The 22,996-nt window shown below is 46.1% G+C and overlaps 1 protein-coding gene across 1 annotated transcript in view; it reads left to right on the top strand.

The window, feature by feature from the left end:
* Window positions 1–22,996, top strand: part of EXOSC7 (exosome component 7) — a 29,373-nt gene that overhangs the window by 2,217 nt on the left and 4,160 nt on the right. Inside the window, exons 2-6 of the mRNA XM_067754068.1 lie at window positions 5,808–5,909; window positions 6,214–6,308; window positions 12,615–12,780; window positions 17,955–18,025; window positions 22,571–22,694. Of these exons, the coding sequence (XP_067610169.1) occupies window positions 5,808–5,909; window positions 6,214–6,308; window positions 12,615–12,780; window positions 17,955–18,025; window positions 22,571–22,694 (558 nt within the window). The remainder of the gene's footprint in view (window positions 1–5,807; window positions 5,910–6,213; window positions 6,309–12,614; window positions 12,781–17,954; window positions 18,026–22,570; window positions 22,695–22,996) is intronic.

A 22,996-nucleotide genomic window follows, 5' to 3' on the forward strand; every position in this document is an offset into this window, starting at 1 on the left:
GTTGGTAGGACATATTGACTGGTGTCCCCTCTCCTTTTGACCCTTCCCGAATTCTTCCGGTTGGTGATAGCTTGTTAGTTCCGTGTTCCTTACCAGGACCTCGTGTTGTAAGATAACTCGTGCAAATGGTTACTATAAGGTCTGGCCAGTCTGGGCGGTTTCCGTCAGTGGTTCCCCTAACAAGGTCACATGACCTCCTGCGTCTGTTTGAGTGAGGACTTGGAGTCAGACTGAGCAGGGATCCTTTCCCGGCTCCACCATTCACAGTAAGAGTGATTCTTACCTGAGTAGCTGAGCTAGCTCCCCCTGTATAAAATGAGAACATATCCATCTGGGAGCAGAAAGGGATTGTGAGGAATGATGAGAAAAGAGAATATGGACCACCTGGCATGTGGTCAACCCTGAAGAGAAGTTGGCTCCCTGTCAAGATTTTTCCATCGGAAGTGTGGCTTTGTCCGGAACCATCCATACTATATCCGCAACCTTCCTAGTGACCCCATGTGGGGTTCCGCCTCTGGCTGTTGAGATTTAAGCTCTTTTGATTTGGAGGGCTAGAGATTGTTAAATTGTCTCAAGACAAGGGGGATTTGTGGCCAGGCCTGGAAAGTCCCTAGGCAGCTCTGGGGCACTGCCTTTTCAGGGCTCCAGCATGGATCACATAGACTGTGTGACTCTGCCTGTCTTTACGTCTCTGGTGACAGCCCTACTTCTCTCTGCTGAAGTGTCTCACTTCTCCGCAGCCGCTTGCTGTCCAGCTGCCCTCCACCTTGGTACATGCCATCCCCCCACCTTTACTTCTGTGAGGCCTCTCCAGCCTCCCTCCACACCATGACCTGTCAGCTCCTCTTTAACTCCCTTTCGCTCCCAAGTATTTCCCAGATCAGAGATCAGATTCCAAGGAGTGAATCAGTTTCACGCCCCAAAGAGCTGGCCACTCTCTGGATTGTATGCCTTTGGGTCAGGCCCTTTGCAAGGTGAGTGGGATCCCATCCTAAAGGAATGCAGGCCCACCCAACAGGCTTGGAAAGTGGAACGAGGACAACATCTCGTTTTGCCTGCTGTGTCTGGGGCCTGGGCCTGCAAAGCTGGCCCTTTCCAAAGTAGGGTGGCTTTCTAGTAGGGGAGGCCGTATGGTCTCAGTTCTCCTCCAGCAAGCTCTGCACTCTTGGACAAGTCAAAGCAAGGTAGTGGAGGTGGGAGGTGGTTAGCATCGCCTCAGAGGACTACTTTAAGTCTAACTCCTCCCAAGTGTGTTGGATTAGGAGAGCCAACTGACAACTCCCATTAGGAAGTAGGACTGTGTTACCCGGGTGTGAGGAACAGCAACTCTGGGTTGGGTCATCTGTCCTGCCACTCTGTCACAAACAGGAGGTTAAACTTGGCGCCTCAATGTCCTCATTTGTAACCTCTCTCCGGGTTGTTTTTGAGGATTCAGTGAGTTAATATGTGCTGCCAGAAGCAGAAGGAGCTGCTGAGCAGGGACTCCTGTGTGCTGCACTGTGCTGAGGATTCTCCTATAACTCTGTAGGGTCGGGGTTATTCCCGCTTTATAGACAAAGAGACAGACTCAGAGCTGTTGAGGAACTAACTTGCTCAAGGTCAAAAAGCTGGCGTGGAACAGCAGAGTTTTAAATATAGGTTGGCGGTGACTCTGTGCCACACCCAACCAGCAGGGTTGTAGTGATCACACAGGTAACAACTTGAAAGTCACGAGGAGCCATCCTAGCATCCAGAAGGCCTTTACCTAGAAAGGTGCTCGTCCCCTCTGCTGAGAACAGGGTTCCACTCCCTGGTGTGGTCTGTCACCTGTGGACATCTCTATTGATTTTTTAAATGGAGCGTTCACTTCAGGGCAGCCCATGTTTAAATGTTCACACATGGATTGATTCCTTAGCTCCTGAGTACTACAGATGAATAAAAATTATGGTAGGGCGTCAGGCTCTGAGCCAGGCCAAGCAGGTTTAGCTATTTCCTAAGCCTTTTTTTTTTTTGCGGTACGCGGGCCTCTCACTGTTGTGGCCTCTCTCGTTGCGGAGCACAGGCTCCGGACGCGTAGGCTCACCGGCCATGGCTCACGGGCCCAGCCGCTCCGCAGCATGTGGGATCTTCCCGGACCGGGGCACGAACCCGTGTCCCCTGCATCGGCAGGTGGACTCTCAACCACTGCACCACCAGGGAAGCCCCTTCCTAAGCCTTTTATGAGGAAAAGTGGATTTTTAAAAAGTCCTGTGTGCAGTGATTCATGGACTTTGTTTTCTCCTGTTGTGTGCTTTTTTCTACGAAAAAAATTATACTTTACGCGTCCCTGGAAAGGGAAATTTGTAGCTTTTTTGTTTATCGGAAATTTGTAGCTTTTTTGTTTATCTCTTACTTGTCACCCGAGCCTTCCTGACTGAGCCTTCCCCAGGGGGCAGAGACTGATTTAAAGGCTGGAAAGGCAAGCTCTGGTGAGGCCCAGTTTTCTGACACCCCTCCAGCCACATTTTGGAACAGTGGGTTGTCACTACAAAGGGTTGTGACTAGAGTGAGTGGTAATTTAAAGCAATAGTGGGAAGCCCTGTAGCCTTGCGGCCTTCTTGCTTTCAGAGTCGTCATCACCATCATTAGGACGAACTGGTATAGCCAGCCAGTTCGTCCTTTGCGAGAGGCCTGTGCTGCCTCCTTTGCACAGTGAAGAGACTCTTTAGAATGCAGGAGACTGTGGAATTGGGGTTAAGAGCTCTGGCTTGGAATTCAAGTGCTATTTACTGGCTATGACGTTGGGCCAGGCATTTAGCATCTTTCAACCTGATCCCCATTTGTAAAATGGAATGAAAATTTGCTCTCTTACATTATAGGGTTATTGTGAGGATTTAACATGTTAACTGTATAGTGTTCCTAGCACGTTATCTGGTCGATAGTAAATGCACATTAAATAGTAGCTACTATTAGTTCTTGCAAATAATTGTGGCTCTTTTAATTTATAGATCCACAGAATTAGAGACGCACCTTTGAGGCCGTCGAATTCAATCTCTACATCTACAAATGAGGAAATTAGTCTAGAGGGGAAGGGTTAGGGTTAGGGTTAGGGTTAGGGTTAGGGTTAGTCCTAGGTCAAGCAGCTAGTTAATTGCAGGACCAGGCCTGGAGGCCATGACTGATGCTCCTAGTGACTGCTCACACTTGTGCCATACCTACAATCCACCAAGGACTCATTGTAAATGCTGTTTCTGGGCCAGGTGTTCACTTCCTAGCAAGGCACACCTGGGGGATGGGGCAAGCCGAGATTGACCTAGGATGCTTTCATGTGGGTGGGGGTAGGTGGGGTTGTGACGAGACACGGTTATATAGTTTTGGGATCCTCCAGGGAAGAGAACTCACTCTGTAGAGTTCAGGAGACTCATTCTTCTAGACTTGAAATTCTGTTGCTTTTCGAGAACATGTCTCCCCAGGCTTCAGATAGGGATTGCCTCCAGGGAGGGGATGGCTGGGAGGGGATGTCTTGGAGTCGACTGGCTGCAAAAGGACTTCAACCTGATTTAGGATGTTTATTTTCTCTCCTTTAACAGGAGTTTAAAGAGTTGAAACAAACACGACAGATGGTAGTAGTTGGTACTGTGTGGCGGGAGTATTCAGTGTTTTCCTTTTCTGTATTTTCATTCCTCAAAATAAAAAAGTCAATCAGATATGCAGTGAGCCAAGCAGTTTAAAGATAAATCTCTGACAGATACATACTTCAGAACAGTGGTGGCTTGTTTGTTTGGTTTGTTTGTTTGGTTTTTGTTTTCAGTATTTTGAGAAGCATTAATCCCTTTGAGAATCTGATGAGGCTAATGATTTTTTTGCTGAAAGAAAGAGCTTTCAAAAAATGTTTACAGAGAATGAGGACAATCTCTATGACCTGATGTGGAGTGATTTCCTGCATATGTATTGTTAATTGTTTAGAAAAAGAAGCTACGTGTAAAAGAGTATCTGTAGTATGCCATATTTTATAAAAGAAAATAAGGGATATTAAAAATACTCTTATCTGTTCTTTTGTGGAAAGGAAGTACATGAAAGATGGACTGGGAACTAAAGAGATTGGTTACCTGCCTGGCGCTGGTGGGAGGGGGTAGGAAGGTGGGGGGGGGATGAAAATAGGGATGAGGGGTGAGTGACATTTCTCTGAGCACACCTTCTCTGATAGCTTTGACTCTTAGAGCCCTGGTGATAGTAATTAAAAGTAGCCAGGATGTGGGGGACCCAAAATGGAACCCCAGCAGTTACTAATGAACTGACAGGGGTACAGATGAGTAACAGAGGCACAGGAAGGATGGGGAAAGACAACTGGAAACAATATTTTGAGTGGGTGCTGTAAGGCTAAAGACAAAAAGAACTCTACACAAATACTGTATTAGTAAATTTGTTTTTCACAGGGGTATGGCGCAGTAATTCTGAAACTACTTTATGTATATACAGAGATTTAACAAATACATAAATACATTGTAGATAATGAGAGCCAGGTTCCTCCCTGTCTGAGAAAGAAGTTACAAATAAGACAAGGAGGTAGGTTAGAACCAACTCTCAGTATGAACACATGACTTTTTAACAGATATGTGGATAGATACAGAAATAAATATAGGTGTGTGTATGTGTGTGGGTTAGTACACATACGTATATTTTCTAGCACTGTTCTACTGAGACGATCTAGAAGCAATGATACCCCTGTAACAATGAACCTACTTAGCACCCAGATCCTGGTTTTTAAGTACTATTCTGCAATGAAGGGAACCAGGGCTCCTTGGAAAAAGGGCTGATCCCAGGGCTGGGGCAGGTAAAATACAAGTGGCTGGAACACCTTTTGTTGTCAGAAGTAAAGAAGTGCTCCGAAGAGATTGGAGACATATTGAGAGAATGCAAGAACCAACCCAAAGGAGCTCCCAGTGGCCAAATCTGGGACACTTGGAGCAACAAGATAAATAATGGAAGTACTGGATTACAACCACAGCATAAAATAGTTATCTATGAGTTATACCAATAGAAGTAAATAATTGAGTTAAGTAAATAACTGGGGATAAGGCCAGGCAGTACGTACACCACCCTGAAACCCATCCTCTGTAGCAGGGGTTGGCAAACTTTTCCTGTGAAGGACTAAATAGTAATGATCTGGGGGCTGCAGGTCATGTGGTCTCTATCTCAACCCCTCAGCTCTGCTGCTGTGGTATGACAGCAGCCACAGAATACCTGAGCGAGTGGGCACGGCTGTGTTCCAGTAGAACGGCTTATGAAAACAGGCGGCCTGCAGGCCTAACTTTGTTGACCCTGTTCTAGAGCATGCCTGTTTTAGAAGATCTTTTAGAAGATACCAGTTAGTTGTTTTTAGCTATTTACAGACTAGATCTGATTGGGTTTGGGGGGTTGGAGGGCTACAGCCAAGACAGTTGTACCTGTATCTCTGACAATCCATACTTCTTGTGACTTCAGAATTGCAGATTCGGAAAGAGACCTCTTTTATTTTGTCTGTTCAGATTTTGTTTGTGTGTGCCTGTTCTGTATAGTGGTACGTAGTTTGGACTTCGTGCTCCGACAGACCTGGGTTGGAAGCTGAGCTTTGCTGTCCCTAGCTGTGGGACCTTGGACGTGAGTCACTTAACTTCTCTGAGTCTCCATTTCCTCATTTGTAAAATAGTAATGTTACTACCTATGAGGACAGAATATTTGGATGAATCACTAAGAGAAAAGGAGTTGTTGTACCACATATTTCTCTCTGGGGGGAAAGGAGTGAGTCAGTTGAACAGTCTGTTAGAGGTTTAGTATTATAACCTTAGGATTTTGATTGTTGCACTCAGGAAGACCTCCGCATGGATGGCCGTGGCTGTGAAGACTACCGATGTGTTGAAGTGGAAACTGATGTGGTGTCCAACACCAGTGGGTCTGCCAGAGTCAAGCTGGTGAGTACTGTGGCCACAGTCTGTACCCAGGTGGAGGAATGGGTAGGCTCTAGGGAACCAGTTGCAGGCCCCTCTGGGCTTTTGGAGTGCATATTGTTCCAAGGGAAATCTAAGACCCAAGCCAAACTCTGGGAGGGGGTCTGTATACATCTGAAGGACCCCTCACCTTCTCAAAGGGCCACTTTCCAAGTCCCGGCACTGATGCTAAGCGAGTCCCCTCGAGGCGTACATCTGGGAGAGGAGGGGGTGGTTGGGTGCCTGGCTGCCTGCCCTGAGTGAGGACCCTTCTTGCATGTGTCTGCAGGGTCACACAGACATCTTGGTGGGAGTGAAAGCAGAAATGGGGACGCCGAAGCTGGAGAAACCAAATGAAGGTTACCTGGAGTTCTTTGTTGACTGGTCAGTACTCTGCAGATGTTTTTAAAGAAAAATGCTTTAAAAGATAGAAGATTCAGAGAATTAACCTCTGGTTTCTTGTTGAGCCCACTTTTATTTTGTATTTAATCATCTTTCACCAGCCGGCAGGTATTTACTGAGTTCTCCTGTGTACCAGGCACTGGGAAATGTGAAAGGAGGCCTTGGCTCAGGTCCTGCCCTTGTCCTAATCAGCTGGCCCTCACTGGGCTTCATTTTCCCTGTCTGAAAAAGGAGGGTGTCTGCCAGGCAGCCCGGCACATGGTAGTTATGAGAGTCAAATTAAATGATGTCCTGTTTCCCTTCCTGCTCTAGTTTTGCAGAAAACTTCTCATGACTTGCTTGGCAGAGCAGGGAGTAGGGCAAGCCAAGCAGCCTGACAGGCCGACGGGGTGGCAGCTGGGCAGGCAGTGTGGGTACTGGGAAAAGCAGAGACTCTGCAGTCTCTGCAGCCAGGCAGCCAGCCTTGTTGCTGGCTTCCTTCTCTGGCTAGCTGTGTGACCTCAGGCTAGTTACTCAGTCCCTCTGCGCCTAAATTTCTTTATCTAAAATATTGAGATAATAATACTGTTGTGATGATGAGGAAGCGAAGTAATGAAAATAGAGTGAGCATCCAGCACAACGACTGGTTCAGTGGACTTTCAAAAGTGTTCTTTCTCTCCCTCGTGTTACCTCCCCTTCTAGGGGTTGGGGCTTTTTATCGGGTTGCCAGCCCAGTCTCATCTTCTATCTGTAACTCCTCTTCTAGCTGGGTGGTGACAGCAGACCTTCTTGAGGTGGGTAAGGCTCTATCGGCTCATGCTAGGTGCAGGTATATAATATTGGTACTTTACTGGGAGGGGTGGCAAGACCACCCCCCACATTCAAACATTTCCTGAAAGGACTCACAGGACTTAGCATAGAGCATGGAGTTGTATTCAGAGCTTTGATTATCACAGAAATGCAGCAACACGTGTGTGATGATTCTGCCTAAGAAAACGCATTAGAGACTCAGCACCAAGATTTTGATTGGGGCTGGTCACATAGGCACCCTCTGCTTTACACATACCAAAGTTCCAGACTCCCAGAAGGAAAGCAGGTGTTTAGCATAAACCACGTTATTTGCACAGTCTAGGCACAGGAGACCCAGTTTACTGTTGACTGAGTCCAGTCTGAGAGCCAAGTGCCCAGATGCCAGCTGAGGACCAACCTTGCAAGCAGACCCTTCTAAAGGTAGCAGCCTTGCACCTGCAATGTCAGCCCTTTTCTGCAAAGATGGTAACCCACATTTGCACAGTGAGTTACAGTCTTCCAGTCTTCACTTCCAAACACAGAAATTGATCCTCACAACACTCCTGAGAGAGAGATGACAAAAGGGGTTCAGAGAGAGTAAGTGACTTTCCTGGGATCACACAGCTAGTAATGCCAGCTCAGGTCTATTCGGTGCTGAGTCTTTGCTCTTTCTGCTTCATGTAGCCTGCAGGAGCCAGCTTTAGAGGGATATCCTGCTTAGAGTTTTCAGAATGTGTCTGCGTTCATCTTTCTGGCCAGTTTTCCTTCCAGCCCATCCCTGCCCCGGCCCTGGCCCCTCCAGAGCAGTTTCCTCTGTTTCTGCCCAGCTGCTCTCAGCAGTCTGAGTTGTCCAGTGGAATCGGCCCATCCTTTAAGTTGCTGTGCATGATGGTGAACTTGTTAAGGCCTCCAACTTATCCTTCCTTTGCTCGTGGAGGAAGAAAAAAATGCCTCTCCTGCCTTGATCTGCCTGATCCGGTGCAGTAAACAGTCACTGAGGAGCAGACGCCATGTGTTAGGGGCTGTAATTTGCTTTCCTTTTCTTCCTCTTCATTATCCTTCCGCCTCATTCATCTTAGGCAGACCAAAGGCAGTCAGCCCAGCCACACCAAAGAGAGGGTGTTGCACTCAGATGCTTGGTATAGGAGACACGTTTCATTGTGGCTCTGTGTCTGAACATGACTCCAGTTAGCCTGATGCTGTTGACCCTTTCTTGTCCCAGCTGTAAGAGGGTGGCTCCAGGGTGAGAGGAGCCTTTGAGCTGCCTCTTCCCAAGATCTGGCTTCTAGAAGCAAACCTCTTTCTCCTGGCTGAGAGTGGCTGCCTGCTGGTCTCTTTTCCCCCTTTGTAAGTCTCAAGAGAACCTCACCAGGCCCAGAAACTCCATTTCCCAGGGAGTTCTCCTGAGTCTGTTTCTCAAGGTGGCACCCTTCGGCGTCTTTAAGTGGCTCAGTGTGATCAGCCCAGCGGGTAGAATCACCATGAGAGATTCATAAAGCCCCATTTTCCTGCAAAGAAGAGCAGGTTACCAAGCACCACTGGCTGCCACCTTTATCAGAACCTCATTTGCATATTCAAGGAGCAACTCATAATTGTGTAAACAAATAAACCCCTTTATTTCAATCCAATGAATAGGAATGGCTTCTGGGTACCTGTGGCTATGCCCAGCCGTAAGGGTGCTGCCCCCAACCCCATCCGGGCCCCAGGCGTGGGGCCTCTGCTGGAGAGCTCAAGGCATGCACCCATCCACAGGCTGAAACAGAGTTGTTACCCAGTGGGAGGAAAGTTAATTGGTGGGGAGGGGGGGGCCTCCTGCCTGACTGAGCCCAGCTTGACTTAACTACTTACTAGCAACTTTCATGTTTTAATTATTTAAATTACCAGTGGTAATTACCAGAGAGGTCACAGAAAACGAATTGCTTTTCTGCTAATTCCTTCTACTTCTGTTTGTCTACTTGGAATAATATATGGAGCCTGGTGTAGACACCTTCGCCCACCCCAATGATTTTCCCCGGGTCTTAGAAATGATGCCCTTAGGAAAGGGTACCCATGACACAGACCCTGATCCCCATACCAGTGGAGGAGGAAAACCTTGGGGTTCCTGAGATCTGCTCCAGAGATGCCTGGCAGCACTTTGACTAAACTGGGAGCATACTCGGACCTTCTAACTCCTGTCTCTATGTCTTTGTTTTGTTAGTTGTAGCCTGAGAATAGGCCATTTTAAATAAGAAGCTTGAAACTTTGGGAAAAGATGGTTTCCATCTAAAGCCCAGAAGGTAAGAATTTAGTGAGCTGGTGTTTCACTCTGGTTACCACCATGTGGCAGACCATCAGGTCACTTCTTGGCTCTCTGGCCACCATGTTCATGGGTTTAGGAGCTGTGTTTGGTCTCTCAGAGAGGCTGCGGGTTGTAACTGGAGGAGGTGAGGAGAACACGTTTCGTTCATAGACATTTCAGCGTGCCCGGCACTTGTCACTTCTCTGGGATCTCAACTACTTTTAAATGTGACCACTTGTTTTTTTTCACTAATATTGAACTGGAAGCTTCAAGCCCTGAATTGGTGGGTGGAGCCACTTGATCTCTGTTCCTTACCTACTTCGTGCTGCTTGAAGGGGGCACCATTCTCGGCTGAAGGGCTGGGGGTGGGGGCAAAGCAGAGAGGCAACCTGCAGAAGTCATTTGAGGCTCGCTGTGCTTTGAATGTCTCCAGAGCTAACGATATAATTCTCCCAGGAACTGCAAACAAGGGCTTACGATGCAACACTCAGAATGTGCCACTGTTCCCATACCCATTTATAGGGAAGCTTTTGCAGGCTCAAAAGTGAGCACATGTGCTCCCTGAGGAATTGGGACCTACCTGGGGGCTAGATGACTAGAGGGGTAAGGCCCGGAGTCATCCCTGGCCCAGGTACCTACTAAATCACTTTTTCTGCCGTGGGCCTGGCCTGGCCTGGCTGTAAGCCTTCACAGATTTGCAGGCTAGATTGACAGCAAGGGAAACAACAATGGGCCTAGTGTCTGAAGTCCTGTTCCAGGTAGACATGGCCTTGATCTCAGCCTAATCCAGTTAAACCAGAGATGTGCCAAGCAGGAGGAGCACAGTCAGGAGGTTGGAGAACTGGGAGGGGCAGCGTTTCCAGGATTTTTATGTTTATCCAGCTCAATAAGCGATTTCCCAACAGCCCTGGAAGAGGGGCTGGGTCATACTTTATGAAGGATCTGAATTGGTTTTGGTAATTGTAATTATAGAAACCACTTGTTTTGTGCCAAAAACGAACAAACAAACCAAACCCAAGTATATATTCCTCTACTGAAAGAATATATTGTGATGCCTGCGAACAGGAGTCTAGGATTACCAGCCTGCATTCTCTCGCTCTCTTTTTTTACTTGGCACTTAATAGAGAAGCTTTTTATTTAGGACTCCCTTGGTCTGCATTCGTTGACTCCAACATTTGTGGTCTAGTAATAAGTCCCAAGACCAGAGCACCCATTCATTACCTTGAGGCATAAGACAGACCCAAGGAGCGCTAACCTGACTAATGTTAGGCTTCAAGCCAAGCATGCTGAATTACACATTCAGGGAGAGTCCAGAGCAGGAGCTTTCCGTAGTCTCCTGAGCATCTAAACCTTCCTTTCTCTGGCCACCAGCTATGCTGAAAGAGTTAACCTGTATTTTGCAAAGGAAAAAAAAGAAAAACCTTTTAAAATGGGAAAATTTTCCACTTTAAACCAGCCCAGTGTCCAAAAAAAACCAATGGGGGGTGGTTTGGTAGGTAGATTATTTAGCCGATTGGCCTGGGACGTTCTTAAACCATCCCTTTGGGCTGTTAGTGCGGCAATCCCCAGTAATTAGCCCCTCCCAGGAGGATGTGGCCCACTGTAATCAGGGAAAGGTCAACATTTTAAGCATAAGCATCTCTGCCTGGATTTGTTTACACAATGGTCTATTTAGATGCAGTTTTTAAACACGTAAAAGATGGGACTTAATGGCTTAGCATTTAAATTAGAAACAGGTTGTCTTTTGCTAGCTGTGCAAAATAATGAACTTGGTCTCTAGTGACTTGATTATTTTACCATAAATGAGCTTTTTTTCATGGCTTAGTGCCCGAGTCTGGCAGAGGCAGTGAGGGAACAGTGAGGTTGCTATGACAGTAATGAAGTTTCTCATAGGGGTTTTAAATTGGGGTTCTGCTGGCTCATAGTAGTAAGGGAACACTATGAGAGTAGCAAAGTTATTATACAACGATACACTCTTATTGTTTTAGGATTCATCTTACATCTATATTAGAATGGACCAGACAAAAGGGACACTTAAATATATTAGGTGAGGTTTCTTTCAGCATTACACAGACGGGGTGGGTACAGCCTTGAGCCTTCACATAGGTTTTGCTTTGCCTGGAATCCCCTTGGCGTTTCTGTGGTCTGACCAGCTTCTACTCATCTTCAGGTTCAAGGACTCCTATAACCCTCAACACTGGTTGACATCCCTCTTGACCCCCTACTCCTGTTTGCCCACTATCGTGTGACTCCCCCCAGCAATCGGAATTGCTGACTTAGGGTCTGCATTTGCCTTGCTCAGTCTCTAGGTCTCCAGTGCCTGGCACAGGGGCCTGGGACCTTCCAGGTGGATGAGGACCAGAAAGCTTCAATATGTGATTTTGTAGAGACCATACTAAAACAACTGATTTCTTATCTTTCTAGGCCTTATTTATTACAATAAAATGATTACTGGAATGTTTGTATATGTCACAAGTGTATTAAGGATTTGTTTTCATTAAGCCAGAACCCTCAAAAATTTCCTGTTAAACACTTTAAGTAGTGCTTAGGGTGGCAAATGTCAATGCTTGTTCATTCTTTGTTGAGGTGATTTGGCATAAAATTAAAGAGGCTAAAAAGGAAAAAGTTTTCTCTAGAAAAATGAAGTAAAAGAGAGAACCTAATATTTAAATCAGCCAACAGTCTTATTTTCCTGCTTTTCAGTACCATGATAATCTAAAGTTAATAACATAACTCTGACATACTGTTATATATATATATCTTCTAAATCATTCCAGGAAAGTTATTGTACCTACATTGTGGTTTTTGTTTTGAGAGTATCATATCATCATCTAGGGATGGTATATATAATGTAACCCCTCTGTAGGCCAGACTGATTCTCTAGGCCTCTCTGGGCCTGCCAGAGAAGTCTTTATTATACCCTCAAGATATGAGTGTTCGTTATTACTGGCTGAGGTTCATCTTACCAGCGTTCCTGTTTCTCTTTGGATAAATATGGCTTCTGTAGAAGTCAGTGGGAACTCCCACCACACACACTGACACATCCAGAATATGGTCCTGGCCTGGCTCATTGTGTGTGTCTAGAGGCTGGAAAAGTGTCAGATGTATCCTTTCCTCATTTCAGTGACTTTCCTCATAGTCCTGGTTCTTCCAGCATCCCCCAGGGAAACTGGAACAAAGCCTGCCCTTTTGCTCTTTGCATTCGACAAGACTCACCCCTTTTCTGTTGCCCTTCTATATAGTTCAGCCAATGCTACCCCTGAATTTGAAGGTCGGGGAGGTGATGACCTTGGCACAGAGATTGCTAACACCCTCTACCGGATATTTAACAACAAGAGCAGCGTCGACCTGAAGTCCCTGTGCATTAGTCCTCGGGAGCATTGCTGGATTCTCTACGTGGATGTGCTAGTAAGTATCACATTGCTGTACTGGCCATACTCTACCTTTGTTGGAAGCCAGTTGGCCTACTTTCCTCCCACTGCTTTTTCCGTCTTCAGTTGAATGCTTTCAATTTCCAGGGTGAGGTTAGTTGGGAAAAGATTGGTCTCCTGTAATAATTTTTAAATTAAATACAACATAGTAGTGCAGGTATAATGCCATCTTACAGTAAAGTTACAGTCATGTCATGGTAACACCTAAAATTATCCACAGAGGCTGTCAGGGGAGAAGAAAACAAGAGATGCTCTCCAGATGGTGCCAAACAGAGTTGATGGGCAGAGTTTAGACAAGAAGGATAATGGAAAGATGATGAGCTCTTTACATGCATTTTCATGTAACCTTTACAAATGTTTTGTGAGTGGGCACTTGTTTTCCCCATTTATAAGTGAGGGAACTAAGACACAGAGAGGTCAGGTAACTAGCCCAGGAGGTCTCAGCTTGTGAGTAGTGGTACTGGGCCTCAAAGCCAGGTCTGATTAGTGCCAGAGCTGGCTTGTGACCTCACCAAGCCATCCTCCCTCGAAAACACCCTGTAGCCCAGCTACTCTGAGTCCCTCGTTTCCCGAGTGAGGCCCCTGAGGCCCTGCCTCCTCCCTCCTCCAGAGTCTGCGCCTGCAGGAGTCTTTCTAGTCTAGCCCTCCATTTCCTTCCTGGTGCTTCCCTCTCAAATACTCGTCTGCCCAGTTTTTGGCGATTGGCAGTAACTTTTCTTACAGCTGTGATTACTTTTGCCATTCTCTTGTTCATGTACAGGCTTTTGTTGGGTCTATTTTATTCCTTTTCATTTAATTTTATGAACCTTGAGATTAGTGGCTACATCTTCCACTTCATATTGAGGGCACAGGGCTAAGCCAGTGACCAAACAGGTTCTTTAATGAATCTGAAGATAAAGCCTATCTTGTGGACTGATAGTGAACTTCATGCAAGGAACAGCCCAGCTGTCTATAATTGTCGGCCCTGCATGAAACAGGGCAGGGCTTTCTGGATACTTTTAAATTAATTTGATAATAGATGGGCACAGCTAACCCAAAGAGAGCAGTGCTTACTATGGTCTAGCAGGTTAGGGCTGTTCTGAATGCTGATGCTAATGGATAAAAATAGTGAAATTACAAGTCCATTTGCTTCTTCTCACCTCTGGTAAGCGGGATGTATTTGTAGTTTGATTCCTACCAAGCAGGTAGTTTTACACGTCCTGGTTTTGAGGAGGCGGGAACTGGCAGCCTACAGTCATTACCGATAAGAGTCAGGCTTCATAGCTGCCCAGGGAGGTGCAGCCCTGCACACTTGTGGTTTGGTAGGAGGCTGGCCTGGTGAGGGGGCCTGATGCTCTTTTGATTCAGGCAAGAAGCCTGTTCTCTCAGCGCAGGCTCTTGAAAAACTGGTGAACATCATAGGGACGTTATCTCAGCTTAGAACCAGCATGCTTCTTCCATGAGCAGGGATATATGGTGAGCAGGAGTGTCTCGGGTGCATTGTGTCTTGGTCACCTGCAGGCCTTTCTTTCTTTCTTTTTTTTTTTTAATTTTTGGCCACACCCTGCAGCAGGTGGGACCTTAGTTCCCTGGCCAGGGATTGAACCCACGCCCCCTGCAGTGGAAGGCAGAGTCTTAACCACTGGACTGCCAGGGAAGTCCCAGGCCTTTCTTTTTAAGACTTTTTGCATTTGGATTTCTTCTCTAATATTTTTTTAAAGGTTTTACTTATTTTGGAAGAAGATGTGAGCTTTTGAAATGTTGTCATCTTCAGAAAAGTTTTTAATGAATTAGAAAAGCATTTTAAAAATTATATTATTAATGAGGTAGATTACTTTTTGTCATTCACATAATTGCTTTCTGCCTTGGTGGGAACGTACTTCATGCATGTGAGGTAGGAGATAGGCTTTTGTTTGGGGAGTAAGTTTTTGTCCTACATCTAAAAATACATTGAATACATTGAGTCCATGTTGAAGCAAAATGGTGGAAATCCAGTCCTATCACTGGGATTGCAAAAGATGAATCTCCTGTGATTTATTTTTACCAACTGGTCTGGGTAGTCCTCAGGCAGAGCCCATCTTTCAAACAAATATTCACTGGGCAGCCTTCCATGCTTTCATACTTTTATTGCAGGCACAATTACTTGAAACCTATTTTAGCCAGATGATCCACCTGTTTCCAGTATTGGTTTTTTCCCCAGTTGCATTATTTTATGAGAGTAGAAATTTACCATCATGGAAACTTCATTCATCTTTGCTCTTCACAGTTCTTTAATGGCATACTTTTTACCCCAAGTGGGATAGCTTTGGACTTCATGGCACTGACGGTGTACAGGCGACATTTGGTGGGGAGGTGGGTCACAAGGCTTGTCTTGCGAGGGGCCCCAGGAGTGGTGATGAGACCCGCATGTGGTCTGTGGCACTGGGCATGGGAGGGAAGGTGGAGTGGAGGAGCCACTGCAGCACCCGGCAGTGGCTGTGTGTGGTGCCAGGAGGTGCTCAACACGGGTGTCTGAGAGGACAGTGCGGGGAAACCCAGGAGGAGCAGGATTTTTGTGGGGAGGCAGGTTTTCTACTTGGTACGCTGTACTTCCTAGCAGTATGGTTTGGAGGTGTACCTTATGAAAAGAAGGCCGTCATCCTCAGAGGCTAACAGAATAAGTTGTCTTGTTCCCCTAAAAGAGCCATTGTTGTATTTGTGCATCTGACGGGAGGTGCATCTGTGACCAAGTGTGTCTTCCTTCCCCTTCCTCAGCTCTGCTCCTGCCCCACCTCTGTTACAGGAGGGGTTTTCTCCTCAGCGAAGGTGGACACCTATGACCTCTCTGGGACCACAGTCCAGTCTCTCTGTAACGCTAGTTGTCCGGCACCTCCCCGTTTCCTCCCAGCTCGCGTAGGCCTGTTCAGACAGCCCAGTCAGGCTGCTTTGGGTCTCCACATCCCCCCCCCAGTCTCCCCCTGCTTCTTGGCTGTGCCGCTGTGTTTAGCAGAAAGATTCTAGCTAGGCTGGGCCTGCTTGGCAGGAAGAGAGGAAGGTAGGGTCTCTGAGCACCTCTTATGTGCCAGGGATGTAGGGATGTGATCTCATTTAGTCCTCATGGCCACCCTATAGAGAAGCATGGCTTTGCTTCACTGAGGGGGAAACCGAAGTTCGGAGGACGCCTGGCCAGCAAGCGGCCGAGAAGAGTGTCAGACGCACGCTGCCCGGCCTGGGTTCCTTGTCGTGCGGTACCCTGTGAGGAGCCAGGCAGGCAAGCTGAGGCCTGGAGTTGGGTGCCTGCCCTTCGGGGGCCCCTCAGCAGATACTTAGGGTTCAGCATTCTGCCCTCTCGATTTCATCTTTTGGTGATAAGCCAGAATGTTGAAAACCAGTGTTTGTGTCCGGCCTTAACGGGACGTGGTGCAGGACAGTAGAAAGAGCTCTGACTGGCCGGCAGGCCCCTGAGCCCACCTGTCAGGGAAGGGTTGGCCGAGGTGCTCTCCAAGTCCTCTCCAGCTTGGAGGCCTCACAGCTGCTAGAGCAGACGTCAGCATTTATCTAGCACTTCCCTTGCATAAAGCAGATACTGTGGGCAGCAGAGTGTAAAACGGTGGTCTTCACCCCTGGCCAGTCATCAGGACCACCTAGGACCTGGAGTAAAAAGCAGTTTCCAGGCCCTCACCCTGCATTGTTAATAAGCTCCCTGACCCTGCACAGCCAGGGTTAGGAACCTGGGCTGTCAACAGGGAAGATGGAGAACATGCAGATGCACTCAGACAGTCTGTGAGGACAACAATGGGAAGATGAAAGAGCAAATTAGTATTTATCTTAAAACACTTAGCTGACGCCTACTATGTGCCAGACACACTTCTAAGGGCTTTACAGATACTAAGTTGTTCAACACTTCTGGGAGATCGTGTGACTTTCACCCTCCATGAGGCCCAGAGATGTGAGGTCCCACCCCGGGTTATTCAGTTACCCAGCAAAGATAGGAATCAAACCAGACTGTCTGGCGCAAGAGTCTAGCCAGAGGTGGGGGCCGTGCTGTAGTCTGTACTTGAACCAGGGTACAGGAGAGCTAGTCCAGTTGCTAGACAAACAAGCTGCAGTTACAAAGCCAGTTGGTAATACAGGCTGGGGGATCATATTCTAATAAGCAGTAATTATACCAGGCTGTAGGAAAGATGGTGTCTGCACTGGAGGTTTGCCCAGAAAGCTTAAAGACGGGAATTAGAGTTTGCACTGGGTATGAATGAAGTGCATGAGACATACCAGGTGTGGTTGTTGATTCTTAGTAGAGTTTGGAAGGCCTGGGTTTAGGGCCTGCCTGTCTTCCATAATCACCAGGCTCCTCCTTCCCAGCAGCCCTTCCTCCTGGGCTCTGAAGATAAAGGAATGAACAAAACCAACAGGGTCCAGCCTCACGAGTTGACAGTTCAGATGAAGAGGAGATAGACTCTATAAACAAACACACACGGACGTACACAACTTTTCTTTCTACACGTGACTTCCTCTCCTCTCTTCCTGTTGGCTTTATTCCATAACTCAGGCCAAGGCTTCTTTAAAATAAGGAAGAAGGATGTGTTGCCTTCCTCTTAATAATGCGCTGTAACCCTCCCTGTTCAATGAGCGCACGAGTACAGTCTACACTTTTGCTCATGGGCGAAAACGTGTGAAAGACCTTAGTTGTTACTACGCTTAATGTAGAACAGGGAGTGTTAGGTGTTTGAGCATCAGATGTACATAGGTAATTACGTGCAGTAGTAACTGCACTAATCAACATGGCCCTGGTGGCAGCTGCAGCATCAGTGGCCACCATTTTTTACTTGTTTGGAGGCCAGGCATATGTTAGCAAAGATGAGAGTAACACTTGCCAAGTGCAACTGAGAGTTACCTGGGGCAAAACGCAGGTGATGATTTCCTCCTTCAGTGCAGGCCTGACTGGCTGAGGAGCTGCACCACAGGCTGAGGCCTCTGAGTGGTGGTACCACAGCCAGGGCAACAAGGCAGCGCGTGCGGTTAGGGTGAAGAGCCAGTGTGTGTCAGTGAGCCAGGAGAGCAGCCACGCGTTCTTGTCTTTGTAAACACTTGGTTGGCACTTCTCAGGAACCAGTGTCCTTTACTGGGGATAATACTTAAAGTAACAAATGATGCTACCTTCTTCTTCTCCCCCTCACTCCCCGTCTCCGTTAGCTCCTGGAATGTGGTGGAAATTTGTTTGATGCCATCTCCATTGCTGTAAAGGCTGCGCTCTTCAATACAAGGTATGTCTTCCTGGAAACAGCCCCCTGGGCCCGTGGAGAACCTGAGCAGCCACCTGTGATGAACCACTGAGGGCACTGCTACTGGAGCTCGTAGGAGAAGATAACAAGGGGTTTCAGCATTGACAATGCTGGTATTTAATTTTAAGCTTCAGAAAACAGATTTTATAAGTTATAACTAAATATATTTCTGTATTTATTTTTTTGGATTATTATTTTCATAAGTAAACATGTACCATATAGAAAAATATTAGAAAACTACAGAGCAGCAAAAAGAGTAGAAACCAGAGACACAGTCAGTTTTCCAAATACTGTCACTAGATAAAGCTCCATGGAGACAGGGGTTTTGCCTGTTTTGTACTCTGCTGTCTCCCCAGCGCCATCAACAGTGCCTGACACATACTCCTTGATTGGACACGTGAATGTTCTCAAAGCAGGGTAGCAGCCTGATGTTTGGTTTAAGTTAAGAGCGGGAAATGATGATGCCACTGTGGTTCAGCTTCCCAGACAGGCTGTGTAGCAGAGGACATGGCACTAAGCTTTCTTGGAGTTGACATTCCCTCTGACTGTTTGATGATACGGCCTTTTCCTTCTCTATGCACAAGGTTCTTTGAGGAAAGTTTGCAGCATTTGAAAATAAATATGTGGAGGAGGGTGTTCATTCCATGAGAGAGCTTACATTATGGTAATGGGGGGTCCTGGGGTACTTGAAAATGAGGATTAAAACTTCTAGGGATATAGCCTAAGGAATTAATTGGATAAGTGAGCAAAGATATTATTCGAAGATGTTTATCACAGCTTCTTTGTAGTGATGAGAAGTTGGAAACAACCTGAATGTCCCAACATAGGGGATTGAAGTCTACACAGCAGCATATTTAGTATGTCTGTAAATATATATATCCCCAGATGGTCATTGTGGTTATTTTCCAGTGCTCATATCATGGGTGATTTAAAATTTATCTGTATTTTAGAGTTTTTCTGTGGTGAATTTACACTACTTGCACAATTTAAAACAAAACAAACAAAAACAAAGATAAATAAATGTAGGTCAGAAATTGCAGGATGGAATATTTGCTGAGAATGAAAGCTATAGAGTCCCTTAACCCTAGCTGTGCCACTAGACTCCTGGCTGACACTAGTCAAGGGTGGGCCTGGCACTTGTGGCCACTGTGAGGGCTCGAGTACCAGATGCCATCAGCAGCAGCCTGGGCTTGGGCTCCGTTGGAGAAGAAAGGAAGTCGCCATCTGTTGTACCTCAAGCGTCAGAAATTACTTCCTGTCTGCCAGCTGGTTTCCATGGGCACCAGGGCAAAAAGGGAGAGTAGAACCAGATGAGGCGGTTTGGCTGTGGGGGAGGTGTTGGGCAAACTGTACATCAGGATGATAAACCCAGCTGCTCAGGATGGGGAGGACACCTGTCATGGCCATAGCTGCAAGTCTCATTCCCAGAGCAAGAACAGCCCTGCGGGCAGCAAGGGATACGGACTCGGCAAGGCACTGGGTCCCTCTAGTGTATGGAGAGACCTTTGGTACAGCCAGGGCCTTTTAGAAGGGTAGAGACCATTCTCTTGACAGTATCCTCTAGCCCTTCTGCTGAACCATATTGTGGCCAGAGGGTTGGGAAGGGGTGTGGGTGTGTGTGTGTACGCTTATTTTATACCATGCCAAAATTCAAACTGGTTACCTGATTTGTTCAAATAGGATATTACTTAGTACTTACACCCTGGGGGCCCCTGACATGGAGACTTCATCCAGGGCAGACCCTGGCAGGACTCCTTAGTCCTTGTGGACATTCTCTGGCTGAAACTCCTTTGCTCTGGACATTGGCTTGTGTAGGGATGGCCAGCAGGCTGAATCATAAGGGTCTTTTGTTAGAGGCACAGGGAAAAGCACCAACACTGTTTCTATAACAGTAGCTGGCTGGACCACCTCTTCCTTCCTGGCTCCACCCCACACTGGAATGAACTGACTTTATGGCTCAAATATATTTTCAGCACCCAGCTCAAGAAACAGAACACTGCCAGCCCCCCAGAAGCCCTCCCACCCTGTACCCCCATGCAAGTCGCTATACCCACGGAGGATAACCACAGTCCTAAAACAATAGATTGGTTGGTGCTTGATATAAATGGAATCATGCAGTGTTTTTCTCTTTTATGTCTGCCTCGTTCACTGAGCATTATGTTTTGAGACATCTGTATTGTGGCCTGTAGTCATACTTTGCTTTTTGCTGTAGGGTGTTCCACTGTGTGAATATGCCACAGTTTATTTATCCATTCTTCTGTTGATGGATCTGAGTAGTTTCCAGTTTTGAGCTATTGCAAATAATGTTAGTAGGTAATGCAAAACAGCTTTCCAAAGTGCTTTTACCAAATGATACTCCCATTAGCAGTGTATAGAGTCTGAGTTGCCCTGCATCTTTGCCAGCCCTTGGATTTCTTTTTGTGTTTTTAGTATTAGCCGTCCTGGTGGGTATATCTTGGTATCACATTTTAGTTTTACTTTGCACTTCCCTGATGAATATTTAAGTTGAGCACCTTTCTGGCAATAAACATAGCCAGTATGTTTATTGGCTATGTGAATAGCCTCTTTCATGAAGTTCCTGTTGAAGTCTTTTGCCCATTTTTCTGTTGGGTCGTGTGACTTTCTCTTATGTTTGGTAGGAATTCTTTATGTAATATGTGAGTTTATATACACATACACACACACAGAGAAATATTTTCTCCACTCTGGATTATCTTTTAGTTTCCAAATAATGCCTTTTAATTATTTATTTATTTAGGCTGTGTCGGGTCTTAGTTGCAGCACGTGGGATCTTCATTGCGGCATGCGGGATTTTTAGTTGCAGCATGTGAACTCTTAGTTGTGGCATGTGGGATCTAGTTCCCTGACCAGGACTTGATCCCGGCCCCCTGCACTGGGAGCATGAAGTCTTAGCCATTAGAGCACCAGGGAATTCCCCAAATAATGCCTTTTGACAAACAGAAGTTCATAATCTTAATATATATTATACACACACAGAGAGGCATATCTTGATTTTTTTTTTTTTTGCGGTACGCAGGCCTCTCACTGTTGTGGCCTCTCCCGTTGTGGAGCACAGGCTCCGGACACGCAGGCTCAGCGGCCATGGCTCATGGGCCCAGCTGCTCCGTGGCATGTGGGATCTTCCCGGACCAGGGCACGAACCCACAACCCCTGCATCGGCAGGCGGACTCTCAACCACTGCGCCACCAGGGAAACCCGGCATATCTTGTTTTACTGCACTTCACTTCATTGTGCTTAGCAGATACTGCGTTTTTTACAAATTGAAGGTTTGTGACAACGCTGCGTTGAGCAAGTCTATCAGTGCCATTTTCCCAGCAGTCTTTTCTCACTTCATGTCTCTGTGTCATATTTTGATAATTCTTGCAATATTTTGGACTTTTTCATTATTCATATATTTGTTATGGTGACCTGTGATCAGTAATCTTTGATGTTACCATTGCAAGATGACTACGACTTGCAGAAGGCTCAGATGATGGTTATCATTTTTTAGTAATAGAATCTTTTTATATTAAGGTATGTGCATTGTCTTTTTTTGTTTTTTTGTTAGATAAAATACTATTGAATACTTAGTAGACTGCACTATAGCGTGAACATAACTTTATATGCAAAAAATTCGTGTGACTCACTTTATTGCCGTAGTCTGGAACCAAACCTGCAGTATCTCCAAGATGTGCCTCTGTGTGTGTGTGTGTGTGTGTGTATTCAATTATAATATAATTGAATCTGTTATTTTTTTCTCCCCTTTACAGTGAGTACTTTCTGTCCTATTCAATAAATCTTTGTCTACTCTAAGGTCTTGAAAATGTTCTTAGTTTTTCTTATGAAAGCTTTATTGTTTTATCTTTCACCTTTACATCTGCAGTCCATTTGGTATGTGTATGGTGAGAGGTAGGGATCGGGATTCATTTTTGGATATCTGGTTGACTAAGCATCATTTTACATTTTATTTTTTAAGTTTATTTTTTTATTGAGGTATCATTCATTTACAGTATTATAGTAGTTTCAGGTGTACAACATAGTGATTCAGTATTTTTATATGTTATACTCCATTTAAAGTTATTATAAAATATTGGCTATATTCCCTGTGTGGTATAATATATCCTTGTACCTTATTTATTTCATTCATAGTACTTCATGCCTCTTAATCCCCTACCTCTTTCTAGCCCCTCTCCCTTTCCCTCTCCTCAGCATCATTTTTTTTTTTCCAGCCATGTGGCATGCGGGATCTTAGTTCCCTGACCAGGGATCGAATCTGGGTCCCCTGCAGTGGAAGCGTGGAGTCTTAACCCCTGGACCGCCAGGGAAGTCCCCCCCTAGCATCCTTTTTTAAAAGACCTCCTTTCCTCACTGCACTCAGTGTCACCTGTACACTTTTGGCAGGGCTGACACGGAGCTCAGGCATAGCATGACTTCATCTTGTGAGGCACAGGGATTCCAACTCAAGAAAAAGAAGTTATCATCCTTCCTTTCAGTTAGTGGGAATTTTAATTGTGCTTCTGCTTCTAGGATACCAAGAGTTCGTGTTCTGGAAGATGAAGAGGGCTTGAAGGACATTGAACTGTCTGACGACCCCTATGACTGCATCCAGCTAAGTGTGGAGAATGTCCCCTGTATCGTCACCCTGTGCAAAGTATGAGCTTATATCTCATGGTTTTTGTCTTCCCTGTGGATCTCCTTCAACGCGTTAAGGTTACCTAGTAGATTGAGAAGTTATAGTTTCACAACCCATATAGTAGTCTTAACCCTCGAATAATTTTGTTATATTAGAGACCACTACCATGAGCAGCTCTTTCTTTTCTTTTTAACTGGAAGATAATGGCTCTGGTCCCAGGAGCACACGAGTGGGTTCATAGTAACAGTAGCCAGAGTTTGCTAAGCCCCTTCTACCTACCAGGCATTTCACCAAAACACCCTGAATGCATATTTCCTTTA

Source organism: Pseudorca crassidens, chromosome 10 (assembly GCF_039906515.1).
Source record: "Pseudorca crassidens isolate mPseCra1 chromosome 10, mPseCra1.hap1, whole genome shotgun sequence".
NCBI classification, from domain to species: Eukaryota; Metazoa; Chordata; class Mammalia; order Artiodactyla; family Delphinidae; genus Pseudorca; species Pseudorca crassidens.